The sequence below is a fragment of the Polistes canadensis genome, unplaced genomic scaffold (genome assembly GCF_001313835.1).
Source record: "Polistes canadensis isolate GaletaPanama2010 unplaced genomic scaffold, ASM131383v1 scaffold_1, whole genome shotgun sequence".
Lineage (NCBI taxonomy): Eukaryota > Metazoa > Arthropoda > Insecta > Hymenoptera > Vespidae > Polistes > Polistes canadensis.
This window is the reverse complement of record NW_014569548.1, coordinates 670748-697752: the sequence shown is the minus strand read 5'-3', so window position 1 is coordinate 697752 and position 27005 is coordinate 670748. Positions and strand designations below refer to the sequence as shown.

The following is a 27005-nucleotide window of genomic DNA, read 5'->3' as shown; positions in this document are numbered from 1 at the left end:
ATAGTAACAAAGCTTTAAACCCGCCAGTTAAAGTTGCATGTTGAAGATTTTTTTGAACCAAGAGAACGAAAAAATATAAAAGAAAAGCGTAAGACCAAAAAAAACCGATTAAACGAAAGAACATCGATCGCAAACCTGAAAAACAATTAAAAAGATGAAAATGAAAGGTCCAGGGGGTTGATGGTACTTTCAGGTGTCATGGGACTATCACCCATAGCTGTCGGAGATACATCGCTACACGGCTACTCTGCAGAGTACAGAATCATTACCGAACAACATTGACGATGTTGAAAAACCTGAGAATATTACCCGAAATCATTAAAACAATATCTAAAGTAACGGAACTGTTAAGAGAAAAAAAGTACGAATGGAAAAATAAATAAATAAATGAAAAACAAAACTCTATATAATATATTAACGTACGTAAGCAACGTGATTTGCGATATTAAACGCGAATATCCGTTTTATGGAGTGTGTGATCTAAAAAAAAGAAATAAAAATAAAAAAGGAAACTATAATAAGAGAATGGGAAAAAATAAAGAAAGAGATAGAATGATACTATCCTATTTGCCCGTGTACGCAGTACCGCGAGTAACGTCTCGTAAAATGCTGAACTAGCAAGGAATCCATCTTCGTAAGAAGATAGGGAAATTTTCTCTTATTCCCTTCTTCCTGTCGGCGTTCTCTTTTCTCGTGACAACTAACGAGATTCAGCGTTTTCCATACATATATATAACTCCTTGTGTCGGGATAATACTGCTTGAATAGACACCGTAACGACTACGAACTACGACTACGGATGATAATTGCGATAACGAGTCTTTCCTTTTACTATTCCCGAATACAGAGGTTTCAAAATGATACGAGTTAGTCGACAACGACAACACTTTTTCAATAGTATCAGAATTAGAGCGCGACACAATTCGAAAAAAGGAATTTCTTTATCTTTTTATTTTTTTGATTTTTCTAATTGTTACCGATTTTTGATGGACTTTAGTAAACTTATTACAAGTATAAAAAGATTTTTATTATTTTCTAAATATTTTCTTTATTTTTTATATTATAATTTCTTTTTATTTTATTTCTTTTTATTTTATTTCTTTTTATTTTTGATCTCGATATATATTACAAAAATAATAAAACAAATGTTATCGATCATAAGCCTTCGTAAGAAAAGAATTCGTGAAACTAGAATGAGTCGTTAAATTACCTGTATTCGTTCGGATGTATATATTTTTCGTATCACCGATATTCACCCTTATCCCACCGATATTCAATGTCCAACTGCAAAAGTTTTGTTTCTACGTGTTTATATAAAACACGTTGAAAATTTATTACCTATCTCGATATATGCGATAGAAATTCTCTCGTTGACAAAAGCGAACCTAAAGCATTTGTTTTCGATGTGTCTCTCGTGCTAATAAAAAAAAAGGAACCCTTCACGCAAACGAAAAAAAGAAAAAAAGAGACGAAAAAAAGGAAAGAAATAAAATAGAGAGGAAAAGTTTGAAATGCAATCGGTATAAAACGTTTTTAGGGAAGAACTAGCCTAACCAATCGGAAGCTTCTATTTTGTTCGAGACAGTCTGATCGTGTCGATATTTATTCGCGTTCTCTTTGCAAATTGAAAAGCCTGTCGGGCAAAACAATCGGCACCACAGGCGAGCCGGGCACGGCACGGCATGTTCTTGCGTGGGATTGAGAAATTTTAATCGATCGATTAATTTCTATTATTTTCTCGAACTTTCGACGCGCGTACGCGTGCTTTTTGTACTTTTCTCTTTTCGAAACCACTTTATTTTATATGTTTTTCTTTTCTTTTTTTTTTTTTTATTGAACGAATTCGAAATTGTGCAAAAATTAGGAGGAAATTGTTTCGCGCATTAACTTTTTATTATAAAAATCCGGTATTAAAAAATTTTAAATAAGAAACAATCTCATTTATTTATTAAAAAGAAAATAATAAGGGATAATTTTTGAAGGGATGATTCGAAATCACGAAGAGAATTCGATTGGTAAACTGCAATTGTGAAAAGAGAAAGCTCGGTGGTAAGAACTTGTGTTAAAAAAAAAAAAGAAAAAAAAGAAAAGAAAAGGGGCACCATCGTATTTCATAGTCATTAACGTAACGTGTTACCATGCGCGCTCGTTGCGCCATGTAATAAATTGTCGGTTTCCGTTACCATGAAACGGGTACTGCTGTGTGAAAGAGAAATAGAAAAAGAGTAGGAAGAAGGGAGGAAAGAAAGGGATAGGATACGAAGGGTGCCAAGGGTTATTGTACCTCTTCGTTGCCCTCGAGCTAGTCTCGATTTTTTTCTTTTTTTTAACTAACACTCGTGTTCTTCCTCCGTTCATGATTTTTTTTATCTTCTTTCTCTTTATTACTTTTTCACGTTTTGAATTATACCATCTTTTATTTGTTATTATTTTTATTCCTCAATGTATCGATGATATATATAAGTTAAATATTAAAAAATTGTATAGGTGTCAATCGATTACATGGGACAAGAATAATTTCCTATGATTATGTTATTAAAAAATGAAAATTATTTTCTATTAGAGATATGACGACAAAAATAATTATATTTTTTGTTACACCGTTGAGTACGATAATCGTGTGTGCGCGCGCGCGCGTGTCAATCGGTTTAAAAAACAAAAAAACAAAAGATCACGATGAAATTGTGCGTTGCCATTAAAATTTGCTGTCTCCGCGCACGCTATAATAGTTGTCAGTGAAACGATACGCGTCTGATGATAGATAAATTGGCGGAAAATGCGAGTAAAAGAACGAAATGACATTTAACGTGTCTCTGGCTAGGTGGGAAGAATTCCCTCGCGATATATCTCTGTACATAACCATATTGTACAGTCGTTCGATGCGGACTATATATATATATATGTGTGTGTGTGTGTGTGTGCCTAGAATTATAAATTTTACTCTGACGCGCGTGTGAAAGTTTTAACGCGTTGGCAAAAAGTTTTCTTCCTCGAAGAAAAAAAAAAAAAAAAAAGAAAAAAATTCTCATTTAAATCATTAATACGTTAATTAATGAAAATAAATGGCCGCCAAACCGTTCGTTTTCATACAACGGTTAATTTTCATATAAAAATTCGTAATATGTCCACCACGAATATACATACATACATGCATACATATATACAGAACTTGTGTACTCGCGTGCGTGCTCGCGCGCGCAAAAGCACACATTCATTAATTATAAATAACAAAGTAAAGATTATAATACATATATATATATATATGTATACAATAATACGCAGAGGATGTAAATTTAATATTGTTCACATATTTGTTGAAATTGGTATTTCCTATTGATTAAACGATATATAATATATTCACTTTTACAACGGTGATTCATCATCAAATGTTCTGAATATTTGAATAAAAGGGCTACAAGATAACGCCGCGGCATCACCATCATCATCATCATCATCATCCGTTTTACTACCGCTCACGGCATATTACGTTATTAAATTAGATCGTATACGATATTTAATTCCGTTCAGAGACAATTTTGCGGATATTTTCAATAATCGTTAATATTACCGATCACACACCCGACACCGTTTTCAAAATAATAACTGTGCTACAACACTGTGCTACTAGATTTTTTTTTCCATTCTGTAATCAAAAAAGTTCGATCGATCTGAAATATCGAGGAACAAAAAAAAAAAAAGGAAAGGAAAGGAAAAACGCACGCCACCGAGCGAAGATTCACGCAATTTTGATGTAAAAAAAAAAAAACATTGATATATACGTTGACCGAACCATGCGAATACCCCGTGCATAGTTCCCCGAAAATATATTTCACCGTGTGTTTCGTTTAACACGTTTTTCTTTCTTCTTTTTTTATTTTTTTTTTATATGGTATAGTACAATAATTGTTCACCGAATCGTAAAATATTCTATTGTTATCTTACGCCCCGCTCGTTTTTACGGACCTTCTTCTTCAATCCTCCATGGAGATACGCGTACATTTTTATTTTCATCGGACTATGTTTCAATTTACATTTATTCGTGCCGTTTTACTTCGATCTGTTCTTTTTCTTTTTTTTTTTTAAAGGCAAACGATTTTTCTTCTTTCTTCGATGTCTATGCTAAAACGTCCATTTAACTAGGGAAAAGGTATATTCTTAAAAGGGTGACGAGAAAATAAAAAAAGAAAAGATGAAATCTAGATAGATGACAAACTACGAACAAAATTTATCACAAATATTGTACATAATAAAGATATGATATTAATATGAAAAAAGAAAAAAAAGAAGTAATATAAACGAAAATGAAAAAAGGGGTGTCCTATAAGCGACCAAATCACCCGTGTAAAATTATTCAAATATATCAATCTCGAGTAAAACGATTTTTTCGAATACTTCTTATTTCTTTTTAATTCTTTTTTTTTTTTTAAATATGCTCAATCTTATAAGCTCATACAACGTTTCAATATATATATATTCTCTGTGAAAATGATGAAATTTTTTCAAAATTGGAGCTTGCAGAAATAGTCTAGTGACAAGTAGAATATAGTGAAGATATTAGGGGAGGGGTCACAGCTCGTCGTAATATTTTATCTCTGCTGTAATATTTCGAATGTAACGAGCACAAATAATATTTCAATTCATCGCCCCGCCACATCGTGCCACGTGACTTTAACGCAAGCTCTAGATAACTCGAAATTATGTTATCGAAATTTTCTTTGTTTGTCCTATACAGTGTTGGGTAAGTGGTAGAATAATAAAATAAAAATAAAGAAAAAAAAAAAAGAAAAGAAAAGTATAGTGTATAAAAAAAAGAAGCAGCAGACAATGCAGTAAATGCAATAAATGCAACGAAGTGTATTATGATCTTCCCCAACGCTGAATGTTGATCAGAATTATCCTCCCCAAAAAAAAAAAGAAAAAGAAAAATACAATAAAACAACCCAATCTATTTCTGTTAATTATGTCTTCTCTACGTAAGAAGAAATATTTAACGTTCAATCTAAAAAATGAAAAACGTCCAGTTCTTATACGTGGATCTCTTGATCGGAAGTTATACGAAAATGTTCACAGACGCATGGCTGGCAAACTCAGTGGTCCTTCGTCAAGCAAAGCGTCGACTGCCTCTACCCCCATTCCATTAGGTATTGCAATAACATCAAATAAGTGTAAACAAAAAAAAAAAGAAAAAAGAAAAAATCGACACACGCGTACACAACAAAAGTAATATTACATATAATATAAAACATTAATACACATATATATAAACACGCTCATAAATGCACACGTTTACCATGCACGTCTCTATGTAATTACACGTAACACACACAAACACGACACACACACACACATTAAACTGAAGAAAGAATATCTTTGAAAAAATAAAAAAAAAAAAGAGAAATTTTGCGTAAAATGAAGCTTTCCAGCGAATATTTCTGAAGGCATCATCTTCATGATGGCTCATCGAAGATATTGAATGGAAGAAATGCAAGATAAAAAAAAAAAAAGAAAAGAGAAAAAAGAGGAAAACTTACACAAAATTACACACTGAAAACGTAAAAGAAATTGAGAGAAAGTGGTACGAAAAGTAAACATAGAGAGAGAGCATACGCGTACTTTTTTGGAATAAAAAAAAAAAAGAAATAGAAAGGAAAAAGAGAAAAAACCATTACTCAAAATTTGATTCTCGCACTTTCTCTCGCCGCGTTCTGTTCATCTTCCTATTTCCCTTTCTCTCTATTTCTATCTTTTAAAGATGTATGTATGCACATACAATATTGCCTGCATTACCATTTTGAGAAAAGTGAAAAAGTGAATAATATAAAAAAAAAAAAAAAAAAGAAAAAAAAGGAAATGCACGTCCGAATCTAGGATGCCCACTGGCAAGGTTACTACTACGCAGACTCATTTGAATAAAAAAGCTACACGAAAAAAAGGGATTAATCATATTAATTTTCATATGTAAAATAGCGCGCGTCTACTGTTAATTAACAGCTTAGATTTAAACCTTCTCGTACGGCACACCTGGCGCGTGTATTTTAAAGAACGAGCTCTACATTATTTTTTTATTCAAATGTTTCATTAGAAGATAGCTAATTTAGGTTAGCAGCAACCGTTTTGTTTCGTTAAAATAACGTATTATATTTATTATCATGGATGAGATGAGATATACGCAGTCGTAGTATTTATTCCTTTTTTTTTATTATTATTATTATTATTTTGATTATAGTATCGTTCAATCGATGGGTATCAAAAATTTCTATCATATTGGATACGTTAAATCGCGAAAAGCCTTGCCAGCAGTCTCGTTACATCAATATATTATCTATTATTATCATTCGTATAGGCAAGCAATAACATAAGTAAAAACTTGTGTCAAGAAAATTCTTAATCTCTTTGTCGCGTTATGCGTGTGTGCGAAGGGGAAGGGAAAATATACAAATAAATTTGCTAAAAGCACATAAAATATAATATAGATTTGTTAGTAGAGATTGTGCGTGTGTGTGTGTGTGTGTGTGTGTGTGTGTGCGATGGTAGTTGTTTTTGCGAAGGGTAATGCCATAAAATTGAGGTGCCAGTTTACGCAAAAAAAATTTCACATAGAGAAGATTTAAAACTTTTAAACTGATAATTGTATTAGACATCCATGATTAATAACGGTCCTTATACTATATCCTATTACAAATTATCCGCATCTTCCTTTGAAAATTTCCCTTCCAACACTTGTTCTTCCCATCTATCCTGTCGTTAAAAACATATAAGAAACAAAACAAAAAAAAATAACAAAAAAGAAAAGAAAAAGAAAAAGAAAGAAAATACGAAGAAACCACAAATGGCGTTTCTAATTCTATTTTTCTGCGACACACAAAAAAAAAAACAAAACTTCCTAATTTTTAATCAAACCCTTTTTATCTATTTCTCTCTTTCTCTCGTAGATCGTTGATCTTTGTAGTGGTTGAAATGTAGTCACGTTCTATGTAATCTCTATAAGCTAAAACACCTTAATCGAAAACATTTAGTGTAGGTCGTCTAGATATTAAACGATAGAGGAGTTTCTCTGTGTTTGGACCGAAACATCCTGCCGATGCCTAATTAGTCGAGCCATGAATGCGTTTATAACTGTTTGTCATTAGGATTTCTAGCAAATTATAATTCAATTCGATTTCAATAAGCACGTAAGTTCAAAATCGATTTGATTTAATTACCATAAGTATATTTAAACTTATATTGTCCCAAAACAAAATGAACACACGTGTGTGTTCCTATTTGCAATTAATTGAAATTTCATTGTTCTTTGATTTTTGTTTTAATTTAAACGATATATTTCTTTGAATTAAAACTACTATCATATTCTTAATACGTTTTCTTTAAATTCGAAACATTTTAATAGGAGTACATCGATATATTGATGCAAACGCAAACGTCAAGTGCAAAGTTCGATAAAGAAATTTCGACAATTATGATAAAAAAAGTATCGTCATGATGTCGATGTCCAAGCACACATTTGTCTTTTAATCCAAAGCAAAATAAAATAATACTAATCATAGAATAAGACATTAAGCCAAAGAATTAGGCGAAAGTAAAAATGTAAGAAAAAGAGTACCAATCCTCGTAGTAAGAGACGAATAATTGTATTGAAACGAACCGCCCAAAGATCATTAGCAACAAAATTGTGCTTTTTCTGACACGTTATATTCCCTCGTGTTTTCTCTTAGCTATTATATCTATATATATACGCCTGTCCAATATCCAATATTTCTTCTCCTCTGTTATGTCCTGTGATATTATACCGAGTAAAATCAAAGAAGCAAGAAAATATTCATGACTTGTCAAAGAAACTTTGAAAAAAAAAAAACAAAGATAAAGAAATGTACACATTTGTTTTATCTTTATGGGATTGAAAAAAAAAAATAATATTCTTCTTGCTCTATGTTCGGATCCTTTTTTACGAGTCACATTCCTTCCCCAAAATATAAATAAATTCCAACCCTTTCTCTCTCTCTCTGTCTGTCTGTCTGTCTGTCTCTCTCTCTCTCTATTTTTCCCGTTATAGCAGATCATGTTTACGAAAAAGCTGTGATTCGATTTCTGTTCTGTTTTTTCGAGTTGTCTGTTTTTTGAAGGAACAAACAAAAAGAAAAAAGAATAGAAAGAAAAATGACCGGAACGATTTTTCCCCGAAACCGTTAAAATAAGGGAATATCAAGAGAGTTTTGAAATAAAAACTTTTTAAATGGTCACGTCGAGAGTTACTTATGTAATAAGAAAGGACGACGACGACCGTGTTGTCCGTCCTTTACCCCCTCCATGATGCTAAGATTATTATTATCAAATGAAAATAAAATTCATTCGACGGAGCAATCAAATTACAATCGCTTAAATGAATTAATTTTCGCTATAGAGCGAAGGCCAGCTCGTACAAATGAACAATGGAAAGAATGAGGAAAGAAAAAAAAAACGACGAAAATAATTAATAATAAATAAATAAATAAATAAATAAAATTAAATTAAAATAAAACAAAAAAAAAAGTAATAATGATGAAATATAAACGAAACGAATAAGTTAAAACGCTAAGAATTTGTGCATGACAATTTATTATGTCGCTGGGAGAGAGTATGCAGAAATGAAAAAAAAAAAATAAAAGAAAAAAAAAAGGCCGCACATCTGTCCTGAGCTTATACATTTGTTAATAACACTTGATGCTTAAAGAAAAAAAAAAAAAAGAAAAAGAAAAAAACAAAACAATATTATTGATACTTTTATGCGCAGCTATAGTTCGTTCGCGTTAACGTCACCGTCACACCAACAACTATAAAGACACATATATTGATATAATAATAATAATAATAATAATAATAATAATAATAATAATAATAATAATAATAATAATAATAATAAATAGACATGGTGTATATTCACGAAATAATTGCACAACGATTTCCGAACAATATTTTTATTCCAAATATCGTTTGTTCTAATTTCTTTCTATCGTTCGCAAATAATGTTTTTGCCTTTTTGTTTCTCGACGAAGCTCTTTTTTTTATCACCGGTATAGATATTTTTCAATATTTATATATATTTCGTTGGCATGTAAAAATAAAAACAAAAATAAAATAAACGGCGCGGTTAACGTTATCGAGCTATGGTCTGATTGTTGCTATTCGTAAGATTGTTGTTATATCGCTGTGATCGCGCGTGGGATTGGATGAAATATATTGCCCAAAAAACAAAACAAAAAAAGAAACGAAATAAACTTTGTGCCGATCAAATCTTGTTTTACATTTTTAGTGATTTACGTCGAGGTTGTTATTCTTTGAGCCATCAATAAACGCGTATTAACAAATTCTAAATTTTGGACAAGAATACTCGAAGAAATCTTTACATTGGATATATATATGTATGTGTGTATTTACTATAATACCGTCCAGGATGATAACGCAATTATTATGAAATTTTTGCGAGTATTTTAACATTTCTAAATTAATCTTATTATTTATATACTTATTATACTTTTCGTGATCGATCGAAAAGTGTGTCAATGGTAATCAATTTATTGAAATTAACATATAATAAGTATTTAATCTTTATTAATATTTATCTATAATCGTAAGCGCGCGTGTTTCAAATTTTATCTACAAACTAAAAATATATTATACCATTTGATTATATTTTCGACGTTACGGAATAAATTATGTGAATATAATGTCAATTTGGGTCAGTGATTTGATGCGATTCGTTTATCACGATCGCTTATACAAATTTCTCAGGTTATGATGAACTTCGAGTTTTCTTCTACAGAAAGTCTTAATTGATAATGTATCATAATTCGTATATAAATAATATATATATATATATATATATATATATATATATATATATGTATATTTTTTCTCATGATACGTAACATGCTATTTAATTGCGAATGCGTTGGCGAAAAGAATAACTCTTTGGCATTAATGTTTATAATTTAACGAATGATCGGTCAAAGTTTGGGTGATTTATCATAAATTAATGATTAACATCGAGGTGATGATAATATGATTAAAAAAAAAAAAAGAAACCAATGAAAAATCATTTATAAAACTGACAAAACAAAACGTGCAATCGCGAAAGTTTTGTAAACGTTTTATGGGTACTCAATAACATAATAATACTTAATGTCCATCAGAAATCATTTTGGAGCTAAATGAAAGGATAAGTTTATTTACATGTGCGTACATATTAACGACACAATGTAACTATTCGCTGAAGCTCTATTATTATAACGAATAAGAATTATAAATAATGAATGTCTGTAATAAATAAAAAGTACCACGCAAACGAGAGAAAAACTACATTAAGAGAAGATTAAACTTCTATAATTTATTGTGCTGGAAGAATTGACAATTATTATCGATACAAACATGATGGATTTTATTGTCCTGAAATTCTTTTCCTCTCTTGCATTACAATTAAAAAAAAAAAAAAAAAGATCAAATTAATATCGAATTCTTCCGGTACAATGTTATAAACTGAAATATTTCAGTCGAAACACAGTTATTATGAGCTAGGTGTCACAGCACGATCGGTACGTTACGAAAGATATTTCACAAGAGATTCGAACGTTAATTTATTATTCTCTTACTAATTGTAAGAATGACAACACACTAAACAAATAAGATAGCACTCACAATTACCAAATATCATAGCCTTTCATAGGAATAGGAAACTGTTCTAAATTACAATCGATACGTTGTATTGTATATCACGTAAACGTTAGAAAAAAAATAATCAGTTTTGTTATCTGATAAAAATCATCAAAAGACTAGTCACTTGGATAGTGGACACAACGCGTTACATATCGAACAACACACATTCGTTTCGTCGTTGTAATTATTTAAGGACAGTTTTGTGTATTCCATTATTTCCTCATTCGTAGATCCTTAAAGTTAAAAATGATATTTGTCGTGTTAAATATATATTTAAAAAGTTAATAATCATGTTTGAAAGGTGTGGATCAAAATATATATATATTATATAAAAGATTGGTGATATCTCTTGTTGGGTAGGAGCGGTTGTGTACCGCGCGGTGGGGCCAAGGGTGGGCCGAGTATCCGTGAGTCCCAGCGGGGGTTGCACCGGTAAGCTTCAACCCCAAAGTGCCAGGTTGTTCCACCAAGTTCTCGTGTTCTCGCTCGTGTTGACGGTAACCGTAATCCGTAGTACGTAGTACGTACCCACTTTCCATGCATATACACACACACACACACACACACACAGATACACACAATCAACAACAACATCAAACAGGTATCCTAAATGCCATAGCATCGGGATTGCCAGTCACCACTTCGTACTCGAAGAACACGCATCCAAGATACCGACGAAAGCCGTTGTTTCGCGACACACGTAGTTGAGAGGTGCATGCAGTTTATTCCTGAGTAAATTGATAGTAAACTTTTAACTCTGATACGTTTCATCTTACATCTTACAAACTTTAGTTGTATATAATATTTTCTCATTGATATATAAAAAAAATGTTCACATTGTTTAATAATATTTAATAATTAATATTAAAACTTTTATTATTATTATTATTATTATTATTATCACTGCAGACTCTCTCATCGATCGCAAGATAACTTTAATTTTACATAAATAATTATACTCGTTACTTTGACCCTTAAATTCCGATAAACTTGCCTATTATTTTTTACATAGTACCGAACAAGTTAACGAATTTTTTCGGATAACACGATATCATTCGTATCGATTCTACCTTGAATAATGTTTGTCAGAATTAAGGGTAAAATACACTTGACAATATAACACTTACATGTTATACGAACAAACACCAACCTTATATCACGTTCCACCTTATATACGTACTTAATTAATTGGATACGAGTCGTTTGCCGTTGTTGCCAATTAGTTCTTTTAAGTACCCATAGTTCGAGCATTGTTGGCAATAGTTTTTTTATTCAATTTTTCGTATATACCTCTATATTTATATATATATATATATAATAATATTCATCATCTCATCATCATAATAATAATAATATATATATATGTAATATTCTCTTATGGAATGCTTAGGATATACAGAACGTCGAATGTTAGTTGTGCATCCAATTTGTTCGTTGTTCCTCCTGAACGATTAATCATTACCTTAATGAAAATCAAACGTACGTTAGCGATACTGTCAACTCGCGCGAAAAGGGATAGGGGGGAAAGAAGGGGGAAAAAAGAAAAGAAAAGAAAGAAAAAACAAACAGATAAAAGCGTAAAAAAAAAAAAAGAAAAAAATACGTATGCAGCTGATGGACTCGGGGAAAAATACGCAAGCCAAGTAATTACACTGAGTAAACGTTAGCCCCGTAAGATCGTTCGTCCTTTGACGAATCGTTTTATCTTTATCGAAGTCGGCTGTTCCACTTGTTTAATGTGATTGGATTTTCAGATGAATATTTTGCCGCAAATATAAAATGTTTTTATTTTTTTTTTTTTTATAATACTACGTCGAGCCTCTAAAAAATAATATCGTTAAAATCTTATTATTTTTTATATATATAATAAAATAAATCGCTTTCTCTCTCGCATTTTTGCTCGGATTTACTTTTAGAAAAAAATAAGAAAGAAATACAAGGATATAGTGTTTTATTTCTGATACATTATTATAAATTCGAAATATATCGTATAATTCGGTAGACTTTTGTGGGTAACGTTTTTTTTTTTTTTTTTTTTTTTTTTTTTGCTGGAAATATGGAACATATCGATTGGAGTGTCATTATCAGACTCTCGTACGTCGCGTAATCAATTAGAAAAGCGTAATTAATGAAATCACTTGAGAAACGTGGGTAGATCGAACTTTTTTTTTCGTTCCCTGCTGCTGCTACTACTGCATAATCCCGTTCGTTCGTTCGTTCGTTCGTTCGAAATTACGATCGCGCGCGATACTTGACCGAGCGGAGTCTTAATTACGAGGATAATTAATGTTTCAGACAAGGATTACAGTTCGTACAGAGAGTAAGTATCGAAGAAGCAATTTAATGATTTTAAACTTGGAAAATTCTATATTTACTATCTTTATCTATCCATCTATAGTAGATATATATATGTGTATATATAATAACCCATTGCTCTAGATAACGTAAAAAATCTTTGATTCGATATAAATAACGGAGCCTATTCGGAAATGTTCATATTCATCAAAATATAATAATTGAAAGCGGATACTCTTCTTCGCTTCTTCGATATTCGTTAAAAACACAAAATTTACCCCAACGTCATTAAACGTGATCGGCAATCAAAAATAAGACAACAAACTTTCACGTTTTCTACGAAATATTTTGTTGGCATCAATATCACCAAAAAAGAAAAAAAAAAAAGAATTAAACACCAAATAATAACAATAATAATAATTAACGTTTCATTAAAAAGAAATTATCTATTTACGTATATAAATATTGTACGTCTCTCTCTTCTTTCTAGTATCTAGAATAGCACACAAGTAACGTAACAAGTGAGATTGATTACTTTGTTAATATGTACGCAAAACCACACGCATATATATATATATATATACACGTACAGACAAAACAGATAACCCGTATCTCGTACTCGTGTTGGTTGACTGCCTAGCTCATAGTAACTAGTTACTTCCAAAATTTCCACTTTTATTATTCGTATGAGTATTTTCAGTCTAATGCTATTTAATATTAGTTTTCACTAGAACTTAGCCGAACGTCTTTTATTAGACTATTTTATGAAAAAAAAGAAAAAAAAAAAGAAAAAGAGGAAAACGTAAATGAAAGAAGATTTTTATGCGTTTGTATAATACGTAGCATGGAAAGAAAGCAAAAGAAAAAAATAACAATCGTGTGCGATCAATGGAAAGAAAAGGATTTTTCCGATCGATGGGAACAAAAAAAAGGTACACGTCGGTGTTTGTATTTTTCATTAAACTCGTAGATCCAAAACAACCCCCAACGATTTTCGGACATTCGTAATCGTTATCAAAGTATAACTCGTTATTCTGATGGCTGAGCAATCTGCATGCTCTCGCGTTTTCCTGATATAAGTGCACGTAGTTCTAGTGAAAACTTTAAATCGGTTTAAACGTGAAGAAGCATTCCTATTATATTCTTTTCTTTCTCTCTCTCTCTCTCTTATTTTTTCTTATTTATTTAATTTTTAAGTAACCCATAGTCTCGTCGTTTCACAATTAATCTTTGCAGAAGATACTTTTTTCTGTCTTTAGCGTACCTTCTTGTCCAACTTACAACGTGTATTATTTTTTCTTCTGTCTCTATCTCTCTCTCTCTCTCTCTTTCTTTCTTTCTTTCTTTCATTCCCATCATCAGTAATCGATTTCTTGATTTTCCTTTTATAAAAAAAATAATAAATCGTCGCCCTTGTTTTTGGACGCGAATATTTGCTTCATTGAACCTTAAAAAAAGTTGTTTTCTAATAACGGGCTATGGGTGTCTCTGCTGCCTTTACTTTGTATGTCAGTTCGTTATACGGAAAGAGATAAACAAAAAAAAAAAAGAAAATAAAATAAAGAGAGAAACGACGAATAAACGAATTTCGAGTTGAGTTACGCAAAATAAAATAGGAGTGGGGACACATGCCGAGAACACGGGCTGTTGCCGAGACCGATGACGAAGACTACTACCCCGAAGATGCAGTATCACCTAGGGGCGAGTAATCTACCATCTACCTAAAACCTACTGTCTCTTAGATAACGTCGTCGTAATATAAAGTGGTTTTTTAATGTTATATATTCCATAGTAAAATCCTAGAAAACACAAATTAATCACCACGGAATGATGGGACGATAAATTATTGTCGAATGTGTATGTTATGTGTATTTTATTTTTACAAGTGTCGATAAATGGATATTAAACACATTTGAAGAAAAATAAGAAAGAAAATAAATGAAATAAAATACAATAAAATTGTCATCTCGATCCTCGACAAGTCCGTCATTCCGAAGTGATAATACGTAAGAGCGTAGAGAAATTAGATAACTCGAGCTAAACAAATTTACATAGTTATCCAATTAGAAACAATCAGTAGTAAAAGAAAATCATTTTATCCGACTAACCTTTGTAATTAACGTTCGCAGTAATTAATTTAGATCGCGTTAAGATTGCCAACACACAATGTTATATATTATTATTTATTTCTAAAATATATATTATCTATCATATTGATAGATGTGTGAACATTTGTGTAACATTTAAAATTGTTATTTGATTATTTTTGTTCTTTGCTATAACTATATTTTTTATGATGTTGGTTATCTTAACCGATGCTTAGGCAATATAGATATAAATTCGAATTAAAATAGAAATACTTCGAGCGTTTCGCAATAAGTATCTTAGGTATAAAACAACTGTTTCTTGAGTGTCGTCTAAGTTGAATTTAAGTGGTTATAGAGAACGTAGTAAATGGGCGTCTTTGAATGACCGATAGCAATAAATCGTTCCTTCAATGTCGCTGATTTCTAGAAAAATAGATCGATTCTTCTATTTAGTGTAGTCAATTAGTGGGTAGATAGTAAAAGAGTGAATCTTATTTTTGTATGTTTTATGTGTGTACTTGCAGATATGATTATCTCTATTTATACATATATATATATATATATATATATACATATACATATATTAATTATATATTTATATGTCCTTAATATATTACCCGCTGTACCTGCGATTAGTATCTTTTTTGAATTTTAGTGTTACTCTTATATATATCTACACTTCGAAATTTGTTATCATTACGTGCTGCTGGACTTTAACACTAGCAAATATTAGTACGCCATTCTAGACTAGCGAAATGAAACACGCGTACGTAGTAGTTTAGATTTCTTTTCGATAATTTTAATAACAATATTAACAATTAATAATTAATATATATATACCATATATGGATTATATATACCATGAATTAATATGATCATTTTTAGTGATATACATATATATTTTTATAAATTTACTAATTATACGTGTTCGTAGTTTAGGTAATAACAATGATCATTTTCTTGACAAAAATTTCTTTTTCATTCCTTCGTCGTGTCATATATAACGCGATGGTATATCTTTTAATTGAACCATTTTTTAATTAACCGACTCTTGTGGCGTTTAACGATCGGCCATTGCTGCTGATTAACAAATCACTCGTCCAACGTGTTGCTTCGTCAAAGCCTATTTTTGCGATATGCTTTCAGTTGGAAGAACTGGGATATCGATTTCCTGGACAATGCATGATGCGAGCAAGGTCAAGGTGTGATCATCGACTTCTTTTATCAAGAAAAAAAAACAAAAAAAAAAAAGAAAGAAAAACCTTCGTTGATATGTTCTCTCTTCGAATCATTCATTTTTTTTGTTTTGCTCGTCGTCATCCTACGTGAACTATTTTTATTCTAGTAGTAAACACAAAACGCATACGTTACGTTTCGAAAAACCCAAGTAAGCTTTCGGTTTATTGAAAAGGAAAAAAAAAACAAAAAAAAAGAAAAAATAAATAAATAATAAAAAAAAAAAATAAAAAATAATAATAAAAACGGGACACCCAGTTGACGTCACACGCCTATTTCGAAAACGTCATTCGATGGTATATATTAAAAAAATTTGTTTTTCCGCGATCGATGATCGAGATCGCGATAAGAATGAACTATCGCGGAGCTTATTTTTCCCTTCACAATTCATCTACGATATTTTCGCTATTATCACACACATACACACACCTCACCCCCCCCATACCCTCATACTGTCTCGATGGCATCTCTTAAGCTTCCTTTCTGGTTGGATTTCTCGCGGGGTGCAATCCATATCCGGAATCTCGATCGCGTTTACGTCAGCTGGAGATACACTCGAAATAGATGAACTCTTGACCTAGATCCCTATGCGTCCGCTGTTTTTGGTGGATCGAGATGAAGAAGAGGAAGAAAGGAGTAAGGAGAATGAGAAGATGATCTTTGAACGTTATAGATATTTAACTTCTCTTTCATTTCTTTCTTTTCTTTATTTTCTTTATTTCTATCTTATCTCACTTCTCTCTTGATTCATACGATACATTAATCGTATTAAGATTTCATTTGTCGCGACATTAAACACTACTTAAGAAAACAAATTGTTTAAATATTTCAATTCCATCATTTCTTATTATACATACCATTTTTTCTCCCCTTGCTTTGAGATTATTAAATAAAATCACAGATAAACTAGTCGCAACGATTACTAATATAATAAGTCAAGAGTTCTTGTAAATTCTTATTGAATTTGTTTTTTCTTCTTCTTCTTTTTCTTTATTTTTTCTTGTTCTATTCACTAACCAACGCTTTTATTCTTTCATTTTTCGATTTTACCTGGTATCAGGAATTTCATTTACGGGTATACACCGGGATGATGGTATACGGGGTAAAAATATGAGGGAGACAGGTCGAAGGAACGCGAGCAATCGTTCTCCCGTTGTTGTTGTCCCTTTTTTCTTTTCCTTTTTATTCTCCCTTTTTTTCTTCTCTCTCTCTCTCTCTCTCTCTCTCTCTCTCTCTCTATGTATCTATCTATCTATTTTTCTCTTTCTATCTTCTCCTCCATTGGTCTCTATGTCTCCTATGAAAAAAAAAAAAGAAAAAAAATGAAAAAAAAGAGAGCCTATCTCTTTCGATGGCACTAAACTTCCGAATAAAAACCATCGATATGGAGACAGACCACACCATTAAGCGTCGTGATATGCCGTACAAATCACGTCTATCCAGGATTTATGGATCCCGCTCATCCCTTCGGCGTATCACGCGTTATCGCCAGCAACAACGGGCGTGTACCCGAAACGATATTCCTGCATGAGAACGCTTCGTTTCAACAGCATCGAAATACATGACCCTTCTTCTCTCTTTCTCTCTCTCACTCTCTCACTCACTCTCATTCTGCCGGCGGTGTCGGTAAACTGCATATCGCGATTTCAAAACGATAGCGCATCGTGTTCCAAAACGTTACCAGCAGCACACGTCTATATAATGTAGGAATATTAAAAAAAAAACTTTCGTAAGGGCTCTTAAATATTCGCCAAGTTTTTTTAATCTCCAGTGCTTTTTTATATAATATCGGTAATTAACGCGCTTTGGGTAAACCATTAATGATTATTAATTCAATTATTATCGATACGATTAAATTGGCAATGTCTTATTCATTTCTCTATTACATATTTTAATTTTATTTTTGTAACGATACAAATACGCGTATTACATTTTTGATTCTTTCGCGTATTCTTAATTAAGAAATATTTTGATTATCGATCAAATCCACATTATCGCATCACGTAAAAATTGCTTGTGCCATTGATTCGCGCTTTTGAAGGGAGCTTGAAAATCTATTTATATTAAATTCGCTTTTATCGATCGTTAGAAAATTTCCAGATCTTTCGATGTGTCCCACATATCCATTCCTAAATCGCGATATTTATCTATATATATATTTTCCCATTTAAATACCGCGAGAATAAAATTCATCGCGAAAAAAGAAAGTTTCTTTATCGAGTAATCGAGTCTTTCGTATAAACTCTCGTGGAATCATTTAACGTACGACGTTGGAACGATATCAAAAGATTTTTCAAAAGTTACAAAATTGATACGATTCGATAAAACGAATAAGATTTTCAACAATCTTCTACTCGAGTTTCAACCAATGAAAAGTTTTTTCATCGAGTATCAAAGAGTTTCGTTAGTTTCATACACGTTGACAATATAAATCAAAATACGTTTGTCGTGAAAATTTCTATATTCTACGTCTTATTCCAACGTCGTACGATTATTGTATTCCATCCGTTAATCAAAATTCAAACCGTCACCGTCGTAATCATCACGTTTCTTAATTTTAATCACATCAGATTATCAGCCCTCTTCTTTATTCTTTATTAATGTTAGGAGTGCCGACGGTGTACTACTACGGATCCGGAAGTGAAAATGCAGGCCGCGCATTTACGGAGACACCAATGCAACACGTCCAACGGACTGCACTGCGGAAGAAATGTATGATTGTCGAAAATATCCATTTCGATTGATAGACGCACTTTCAGAACAATTTTTTCTAGATATATATATATATATACACATACATATTATACATACAAACATCTAAATATATATATATATATATATATATATATATTCATGCATATACATACCTATATAAAAAAATATAGGTAAACACACGAAGTGTACACAAGCTGTTACTCTTATACTCTCTTATTATTCTCCATTTCTCATCATCATCATCATCATCATCATCATCATCATAATCATCATCATCATCATCTCTTTCTCTTAATCATCTGTGCGACCATGCTCCATCAAACTTCCACCTATAGAGAGAGAAAGACGTAATAGTAGTAGTAGTATCATAGTAATAGTAGTAATAGTGGTAGTAGTTCGCGTGTTCCGCCGATTGTTGTGTACTTGCTCATCGATTCTCCTCCTCTTGAAAATCTTTCACGGTTCGCATCGCTCATAGCGATTCATACATTTCTGCCTTCGCCGGTCCCTCGCGGAAAATGCATATTAGCGACGGAGTACATTTCGATGCACCGAGTGCTACTCGAGGGAATAATACGGCGGCGGCAACGTCGGTGGCGGCGGCAGTGGCGGTGATGGCGACCGTGGTTCGCCTGGTGCATTCGATCGATATCCATAGGTTTATTATGCCCCAACGAATATTCCGCGGACCGTCGGATGCTCTCAAAATACGAAAACTGTTCTCTCTCTCTCTCTCTAGTTCTCTTTACCAGTACTACCTCCAACCATCCTGCCCTATTACTATCTATCTATCTTTCATTTCACTCGTACTCCTCGTGCTTGCTATTGGCCCGGTCGGATTGCATCTGAAATATCTTTGCAATTATTTTCTTTTTTTACTTTTTTTTTTTTGAAAACTTTTACAAAAAGTATGGATCATCCGCGACGAGATTAAACCACCCACTACAGCCCTCCGTCCCCGACCCTTGTCTCTAAATCGTCATCCTTTGAAATTCATTTCTAGGAAGAGAAGTCGATTACTTTTTTCTTTTTTTCTTTCCTTGACGAAGCGACACACCGGAAAACACATCTATCGCATCTTTCATATCTATTCCGGTTCTATCTGTAACTTTTTTTCCTCTTTCATCCGCGGAGTTTCGAGTTCCTTCCTCTTCGTTGCCCGCGTAAGTTGCTTTTTATTATTTTAAATGGAACGCGCGCGCGCGAAAATCGACAAGACCGAAGATAAAATAATAACAACGGGGGAAAAAAAAAAAAGAAATGAGTTAAGTACGATGAAGGAAACGCCGGCGCGAGAGTCGGTAATGAATATAAAAAGAGAATCTCGTCGAGGTGAGGAAAGAAATAAAAAGAACAAAAAAAAGAATTATAGAAAGAGAAAAAAAAAAAGAAAAAAAAGGAATATAACGAAGCATCTTCTTTTACTCTCTGTAACGAGTTTCTTCAGGTACGGAACAGTTGTGATCAGAGTTTTATGTTTCAGTGGATCTTACCAACGGACAGCTCACCCCCAACAACAACACGCCCTTGCTCACGCAAGCTCTTTCTGGTACGTTTATAACTTTTCCTTCTTCTTCTATCTTTTAATGCTTTTTGATCGTGCGCTTTTTTCCTCTCTCTCTCTCTCTCTCTTTCTCTCTCTCTTTAATTTTTCTCTCATCTATAGGTGTTTTCTTACATTTTTATTATTCTTTTTCTTTTCTTTAAATTCGTACGACAATAATATCGATAATACGGACAAATGGGCGTAGCTCTATCTATCTCTGTCGTACAAAATAAAATTACCAAATAGAAAGAAAGAAAAAGGGTTTTAATTTCTACGTTAAATCTTATCGGAATATCCGATGTCATCGAACGATTCATCATCTTTAAAGTCCTCCTCCGCATCGGTGGAGTTACGATAGAGAATACGAGGAAGGGGAAGAGGAAAAAGTAAGAAGAGAAAGACGGGAGGGGATGGTGGTGGTGGAAAAGGAGGAAAAGGAGTCACACATGTGTGTGGTAGGGGGTGTGCCGTGATGCCGGCAGCAAAATACACCAGCTTCTTCTTCTTCTTCTTCCTTCTTCCTCCTTTTATATTTTTTTTCTATTTTTTTTATTCCACTTCCTCCACCTTTCTTCTTCTCCTTCGGTGGTTCTTCTCGTTCCTTCTATCCACAGCCCTGGAATCCGAGGCCGAGCAGCCACCGCCTACCACCACCACCACCATCACCACTACCACCACCACCATCACCGTCGTCGTCGTGCCGTCCGCAATCTCCTCTCAAATAAATCAAACTTTTGAATCGCGTCTCTCTTTCCCGTTTTCTCTCCTCAAGCCATTTCGCATTCGCCTACCATCGTCCTGCTCTGGGAGAAAACTTTGTAACCGGCCGCTATTGTCAAGAGTTTAAAAGCTGAATGGGTTTTTAGATTGTGCGCCCAGCGCACTTTCGGTTTGTCATACTCTTCTGGCTTCCTCTTCTTTCTACTACAACGTCGTCGTACTTTTCATCTTTTCCTCTCTTTCTCTCTATCGTTCACAAGTTTCGAATTCTTCGCGTGGCCCTCTCGACTTCCACCTCCTATCTACCCGGTACCACTACTACCAACCACCCACCCACCCCCTCTTCCCTTATTTCTTTCCTTTTCTTCCCGACATTTTTCCTCTTCTCTCATCTTAACCCTCTCCCTCTCTTTACTTTTTTTTTTTTTTCTACTGTCTGCATCCGTAAATTCAAAAAGTATTATACAGGTATCATTGCGAAAACGTTTAAAGCCCACCATGTTTTCTTCTTCGTTTCCGTGGGACCTTTAGAGTAGTTGGTACTCGAACGATAACGTTTATCGTCGATATTCGATCTTCGACCCCGTTTCTTTTCATTTCTTTCTCTTCCCTCCGTTCTTCTTCTTCTTCTTCTTATTCTTATTCTTTGTTCGCATTGGCGGAGAGTCGAAGAAAAGAAAAACGACCTTCTTTTCCTTCTCCCTTCTTTCCCCTGTAAAAACTTTTGCTTTTTTTCTATAAAATTCTTGAATGAGTTCGCTGATTCTGTTTTATTTCTTGTTACTTTAAATCGTATCGTTACTACCACCCACCACCCCTTCTCTTCGCGAAAGAAGTTTTCAAAGCAACGAAAACCATCCATTCCCCCGAAAGATTAGGTATTCTATATAGTTTCGCTGTGTAGTTTTCTACTTCTCACTTTTTTCTTTACATTTTTCTTTGTTTTTATTTGTCTCTCTTCCTCCTATTTGTTTTGTGAATGCACCGAGGTTATGCACCCCATCATCATCGTATCTCTTTGATATATCCAAAGGAAAACTTTGCCTTTCCTTTCCTTGAAAGTGAAGAAAGGCGAATACTTTTTTCCATATCTCTCTCTTTCTCTCTCTTTCTTTTCCTTCAAGCATGGTTTTACTTTGATGTAACATCCACTAACGCGCTCTACGAAACTTTGTCGACCGTTTACACGCATCGCTGATTGTCTATACCTAGTATTGCGCAAACTGAGTCGCAATCCCTCAAGGGTAAGCGAAATTTTTACGAATTTAACGCAAAACAACGATAAAAATTCAAGGTATTGTATATTCGTTTTACAACTTCTTCACGAAATATATAAATAAAATCATATTATTATATTTATATTTATATATTAAATCAAAATTAAAAGAATTTTATATAAATGTCGTATTTTTAAATTTCGTTAATATCCGTTTAAATAATTTGAGATATTGAGATCAACGAAAACGACATCGTGAGAATGATTCTTTCTAGTTTATCTATCGGGGAATATAAAATAGAAAAAAAAAAAATTGTCAATACGCGTCTCGTATTTCTGTTATCCAATAGAAACAAGGTAATAAAAGTAAACTTTCTTGGTGTTACGTTTATCAAAACATTGCATTGCAACACATACAAAATCGAATGGGGAAATAAATAAACTGTGGAAACAGTATAAAATGAAAAGAAAAAAAAAAAATATATATATATATATATATAAAAGAACCGTGGGGATAGATCGATTATGTTTTCATTCGAATACGTGCGCGAATTCGAATCAAACAGTTTTGATTTTCCCACTGCGAATTCCCGCTGTCGAAATCGAACAAGCGTGATTACGTTATTGCTAGTATTGTGTATGCAAAAAAAAAAGAACTCATATATGCGGTACGTACGTAAAAAAAAGGAGGAGGAGTAGGAGTAGGAAGGGGGAAGGGGGATGGAGACAAAAAAAAGAAAAAGTTTAGAAAATTGAGTATATATATAAAAGAAAAAAAAAAAACAAAAAAGAAAGGAAAAGGAAAAAGTGGGAATTGATGATGCATAATGGTCTGAAGAACGCGTGCGTAAATTGCAGTGATGAACAACTACCAGGCCGCAGCACAAGCCGGATTTCCGCCAGCATCGCCGCATGCGGCAGGTGGCCATGGTGGGCCCCAAGGCCGATCCTTTCCCGCGGCTAACTCGCCGGGCCCGATAGACATGTACAGTTCGAGTGCCGCAGCCGCAGCAGCAGCAGCAGCCGCGGATTCCGCAGTTGCCAGCTACGTCCAGGCCGCAGCTAGTCCGCAGCCTCCCACGACCGCGTTTCCCGCGATCGCTGTTTCTCGCGCCCCGCTCAACTACAGCCCCGTAAGTTTTTTTAATCGAGTGACTAAACTCGAGACATTATTTTTTTTTTCTTCTTTTTTTTATAATGTATTTAACACGTTCGTTTTCTCCTACGTCACTCATCGTCTAGTCAGCATTGTGGGTGTTTCCGTGGGTGACCCCCATTAATTAGATACATGGATATTATATTATAGTATACGTTATAATATATTTTTTATTGTATTACGTTATATTCGTTAAACCACGTACGTATGTTGTAACTCTACTGTCTACAATTCAGGTACATCGCGACAGTTAGATAGGATATTTAATTGGAATTTACTAAACACTGAAATATAAATATATAAAAATATTTAAAATATATATTATAATATATTTTTATTATATTATTGTATTATATAGTATCATCAAACTCTATTCAAATGTTGTCGTGCTATTATAGTTGTCTATAATTCAAATGCACCGTGACAGTTGCATTTGGGCCTGTTAAAGAAACAAAGCCAAATTCTGGTGGATGATGAACGTGTTAAATACATATCAAATCATTCGAACGGCGGCTCTTTGCTCGTCTCCGAACAACGATTAACTAAGAAATAACAAATTTATCTTTTTATGCATTATAAGTATTATTAAATGCAACAAATCGGTTCACAACAAGTTCTGTATCTTTTTTTTTAATTTAACATACATTTGTTTTAAAGCCACTTAGGGAGAAATAAATACGAAAAGTTAAAATTGCCTCGACTAGCTGGTACTATTCCCATCGGACAAGAATTTTCCGATCGCAAAGGGTTAAATCTCCATCACCGAGGTTTCATTTTCTTTCTTTCCTTTTTTCTCGCGTCTCGATCGAATTTATTATCTTATCTCTATTAATGTTATTCTAACTCTTTCATATATATTCAACGTATTTGTTAAACAATTCTTTGGCATGAGAATAAAAAGTTGCACGAAAATGATATATAGCACGAAACGAGTTTAAAAGGATCATGAAATATATATATATATGTATATATGTATAAATACATAAGAAATTTTGTTATTTCTTTCTCGTATTTTTCCATTCTTTTCGGATTATCAGTTGGAAGATTCTTTTTCTAGGGATCGAATACACGTCGATAAGGAAATTCTTCTTTGTACAGAATCTTTTTCCGCTTCTACGAACAAATCGGCCCGAATAGGCGAATAGTTTAGCTAGATAAATTTTGTAAAACGCTTCAACCGGAAAAATGAGAATGCGGTTGAATTTAGATTTTACGCTTCGAGCGATAGAAATATTATCGAATCGATTTCTTTTGATTCCGTCAATATTATACGGAATTACGTTTTATTTTCTTTTCTTTTCTTTTCTTTTTTTTTTTCTTCTTACACATCTCACTAGGAAATTATTTTACATAAAATATAAGAGTTTTTATTTAACCCAAGGGAATTTACGTAATTGTTCGGAAAGTTTGCATTCTTAATAATCAAGGGAGAAACGTATTTTTTTCTTTTAAAATAATTATAATATTTTTCTATATCATTTTTTGAATTCGTTGTCGAACGATTTAAATATTAATTCGTCAAACGTAACATAATTTTAACGTCATTTTATTTTAGCTTAAACATTCCTGATCATCCTCGAGCTTAACTATTTTCTTTCGTGAAAGTATGCCAACGAAATATTTAATTCATCGTCGTAACTCGCGAAAAATTTGATCAGTATAATAAATGAACAATAAAGATATCACAAAAAATTGATTTTCCATCGCGTGAAAAAGATTCCAATCATTTTTCTTTACACTTTAAGAAATCACGAGTGAGTATTATTAGCTTTCCAACTAATTATACTAACAACAACGTCAAAAACATGACAGTGCTATCTTTTGTCTGTCAAATCCCTCGTAATAGTCAATTTAATATCTATTTCATAAATATAGATATTTTTCGTGTTATAATATATAAATTTTTAATCATACTAACAAAGATTTTGCCTTTTCTTGTTTCAGGGACCTCTGATACCAGCGGCGTTCACTAATGGCTACCATTGAGCCTCGTTAAGATCTAATAACAGGTACATTGTTTCAATCAAATACATGTCATTAACCTAGTAAAATATTTAAACAAACATCCTTAATTCCATAATATTTACTTTCTATTTTCCATTATTTATTTCTTTCTTTTCCCGATAGTATGTTGTAAAATATAAAATCTGATTTTATAATTGTACGTAATCTAGGGAAAGGAATCGAAAAAATTCTAACAACAACAACAACAAAAAAGAAAAAAGAAAAAATAATAATACAAGTCCAATAAAAAAAATATTATGATTTTTTTTCTTCTTCTAATCTTTAGGATGGACGAGAGGGCAGAGCGCAGCACGGTCGAGTGACAGCACAACGAGCACTGTAGTAGACGCCTTGGGAAAAAAACTGATCACACGGTTGATGACGATCTCTCGACAAGTATTAAAAAGAAAAAAAAAGAAAAATGAAAAAAAAAATAATAATAAAGGAAAAAAACACACACACACACAATTGAAAAATGGAAATACGGGACTACGACTACTACGACTACTACGACGACTATGACGACTACTACTACTACGGACGACCACTATTACTACTACTACTACTACTACTACTACTACTACTACTACGTCAGAGGACTGAATATAAGGTGAGAAAGGAAGCCAAAGGATGCTTTCCAGTTAGACGAGACTTCCGAATATGACCAGCCGAGCGTACCACCAGCTACTACCTACTACTCCCCCCCTCCTGAATATATAAAAAAAAAACAAATACAAAAAAAACAAGGTCTTCGCGGTAAGAAGAGTTCAAGCCGGGGGGCAGGGAACGGGGGGAGGGAGACAAAACGACATCGAAATAAAAAGCTCGCGCGAACAGGACGAAGAGAGATATATGATTGAGAGGGAAAAAAAAGAGAGACAGACGGTGGCAGAAATAGACGTCTAAAAGGGGGTGGATATCAAGAAGTCGAATAAAAAAGATAAACACAGGAAGGCAGGCAACGTGCGCGATGGGGTAGCACGAGCAAGAAAAACGGGAATACGAAAGATTGGGGAAAACTTAGTGCAAGAGAGAACAAAAATATGAAAGAAAGAAATAGATAGAGAAGGAAGAAAGGCAAGGAAGAAAAAAGAAGAAGAAGAAGCGCGTTTGAAGAAAAGCAAGAGAGAGAGAGAAATATATATGACCGATGACACGAGTTGTTTTACGAAAACACACACACAGGCTAGCAGCTGTGGCCGAAACTGCGTATTGACGCCAGCCCGTTCACCGACATTAATAAATAAAAAAAAAATAATATAATAAAATAATAATAATAATAATAATAATAATAATAATAATAATAATAATAATAATGAGAATTACATTAATATTATTAAAAGC

The 27005-nt window shown here is 33.0% G+C and overlaps 1 protein-coding gene across 5 annotated transcripts in view; it reads left to right on the top strand.

The window, feature by feature from the left end:
* Nucleotides 1-26916, top strand: part of LOC106793645 (RNA-binding protein Musashi homolog Rbp6) — a 549523-nt gene extending 522607 nt beyond the window's left edge. For 3 of the 5 annotated variants that reach the window (XM_014760772.1, XM_014760806.1, XM_014760799.1), the window contains 5 exons: nt 18912-19016; nt 20503-20568; nt 23360-23634; nt 25602-25666; nt 25948-26916. In XM_014760772.1, coding sequence (XP_014616258.1) covers nt 18912-19016; nt 20503-20568; nt 23360-23634; nt 25602-25643 — 488 coding nt within the window. In that variant the 3' untranslated portion in view covers nt 25644-25666; nt 25948-26916. Of the gene's footprint in view, nt 1-11046; nt 11119-18911; nt 19017-20502; nt 20569-23359; nt 23635-25601; nt 25667-25947 lie in introns of all 5 variants that reach the window. The other 2 variants (XM_014760781.1, XM_014760790.1) reach the window with 2 other exon arrangements.
* Nucleotides 26917-27005: the final 89 nt, after the last annotated feature.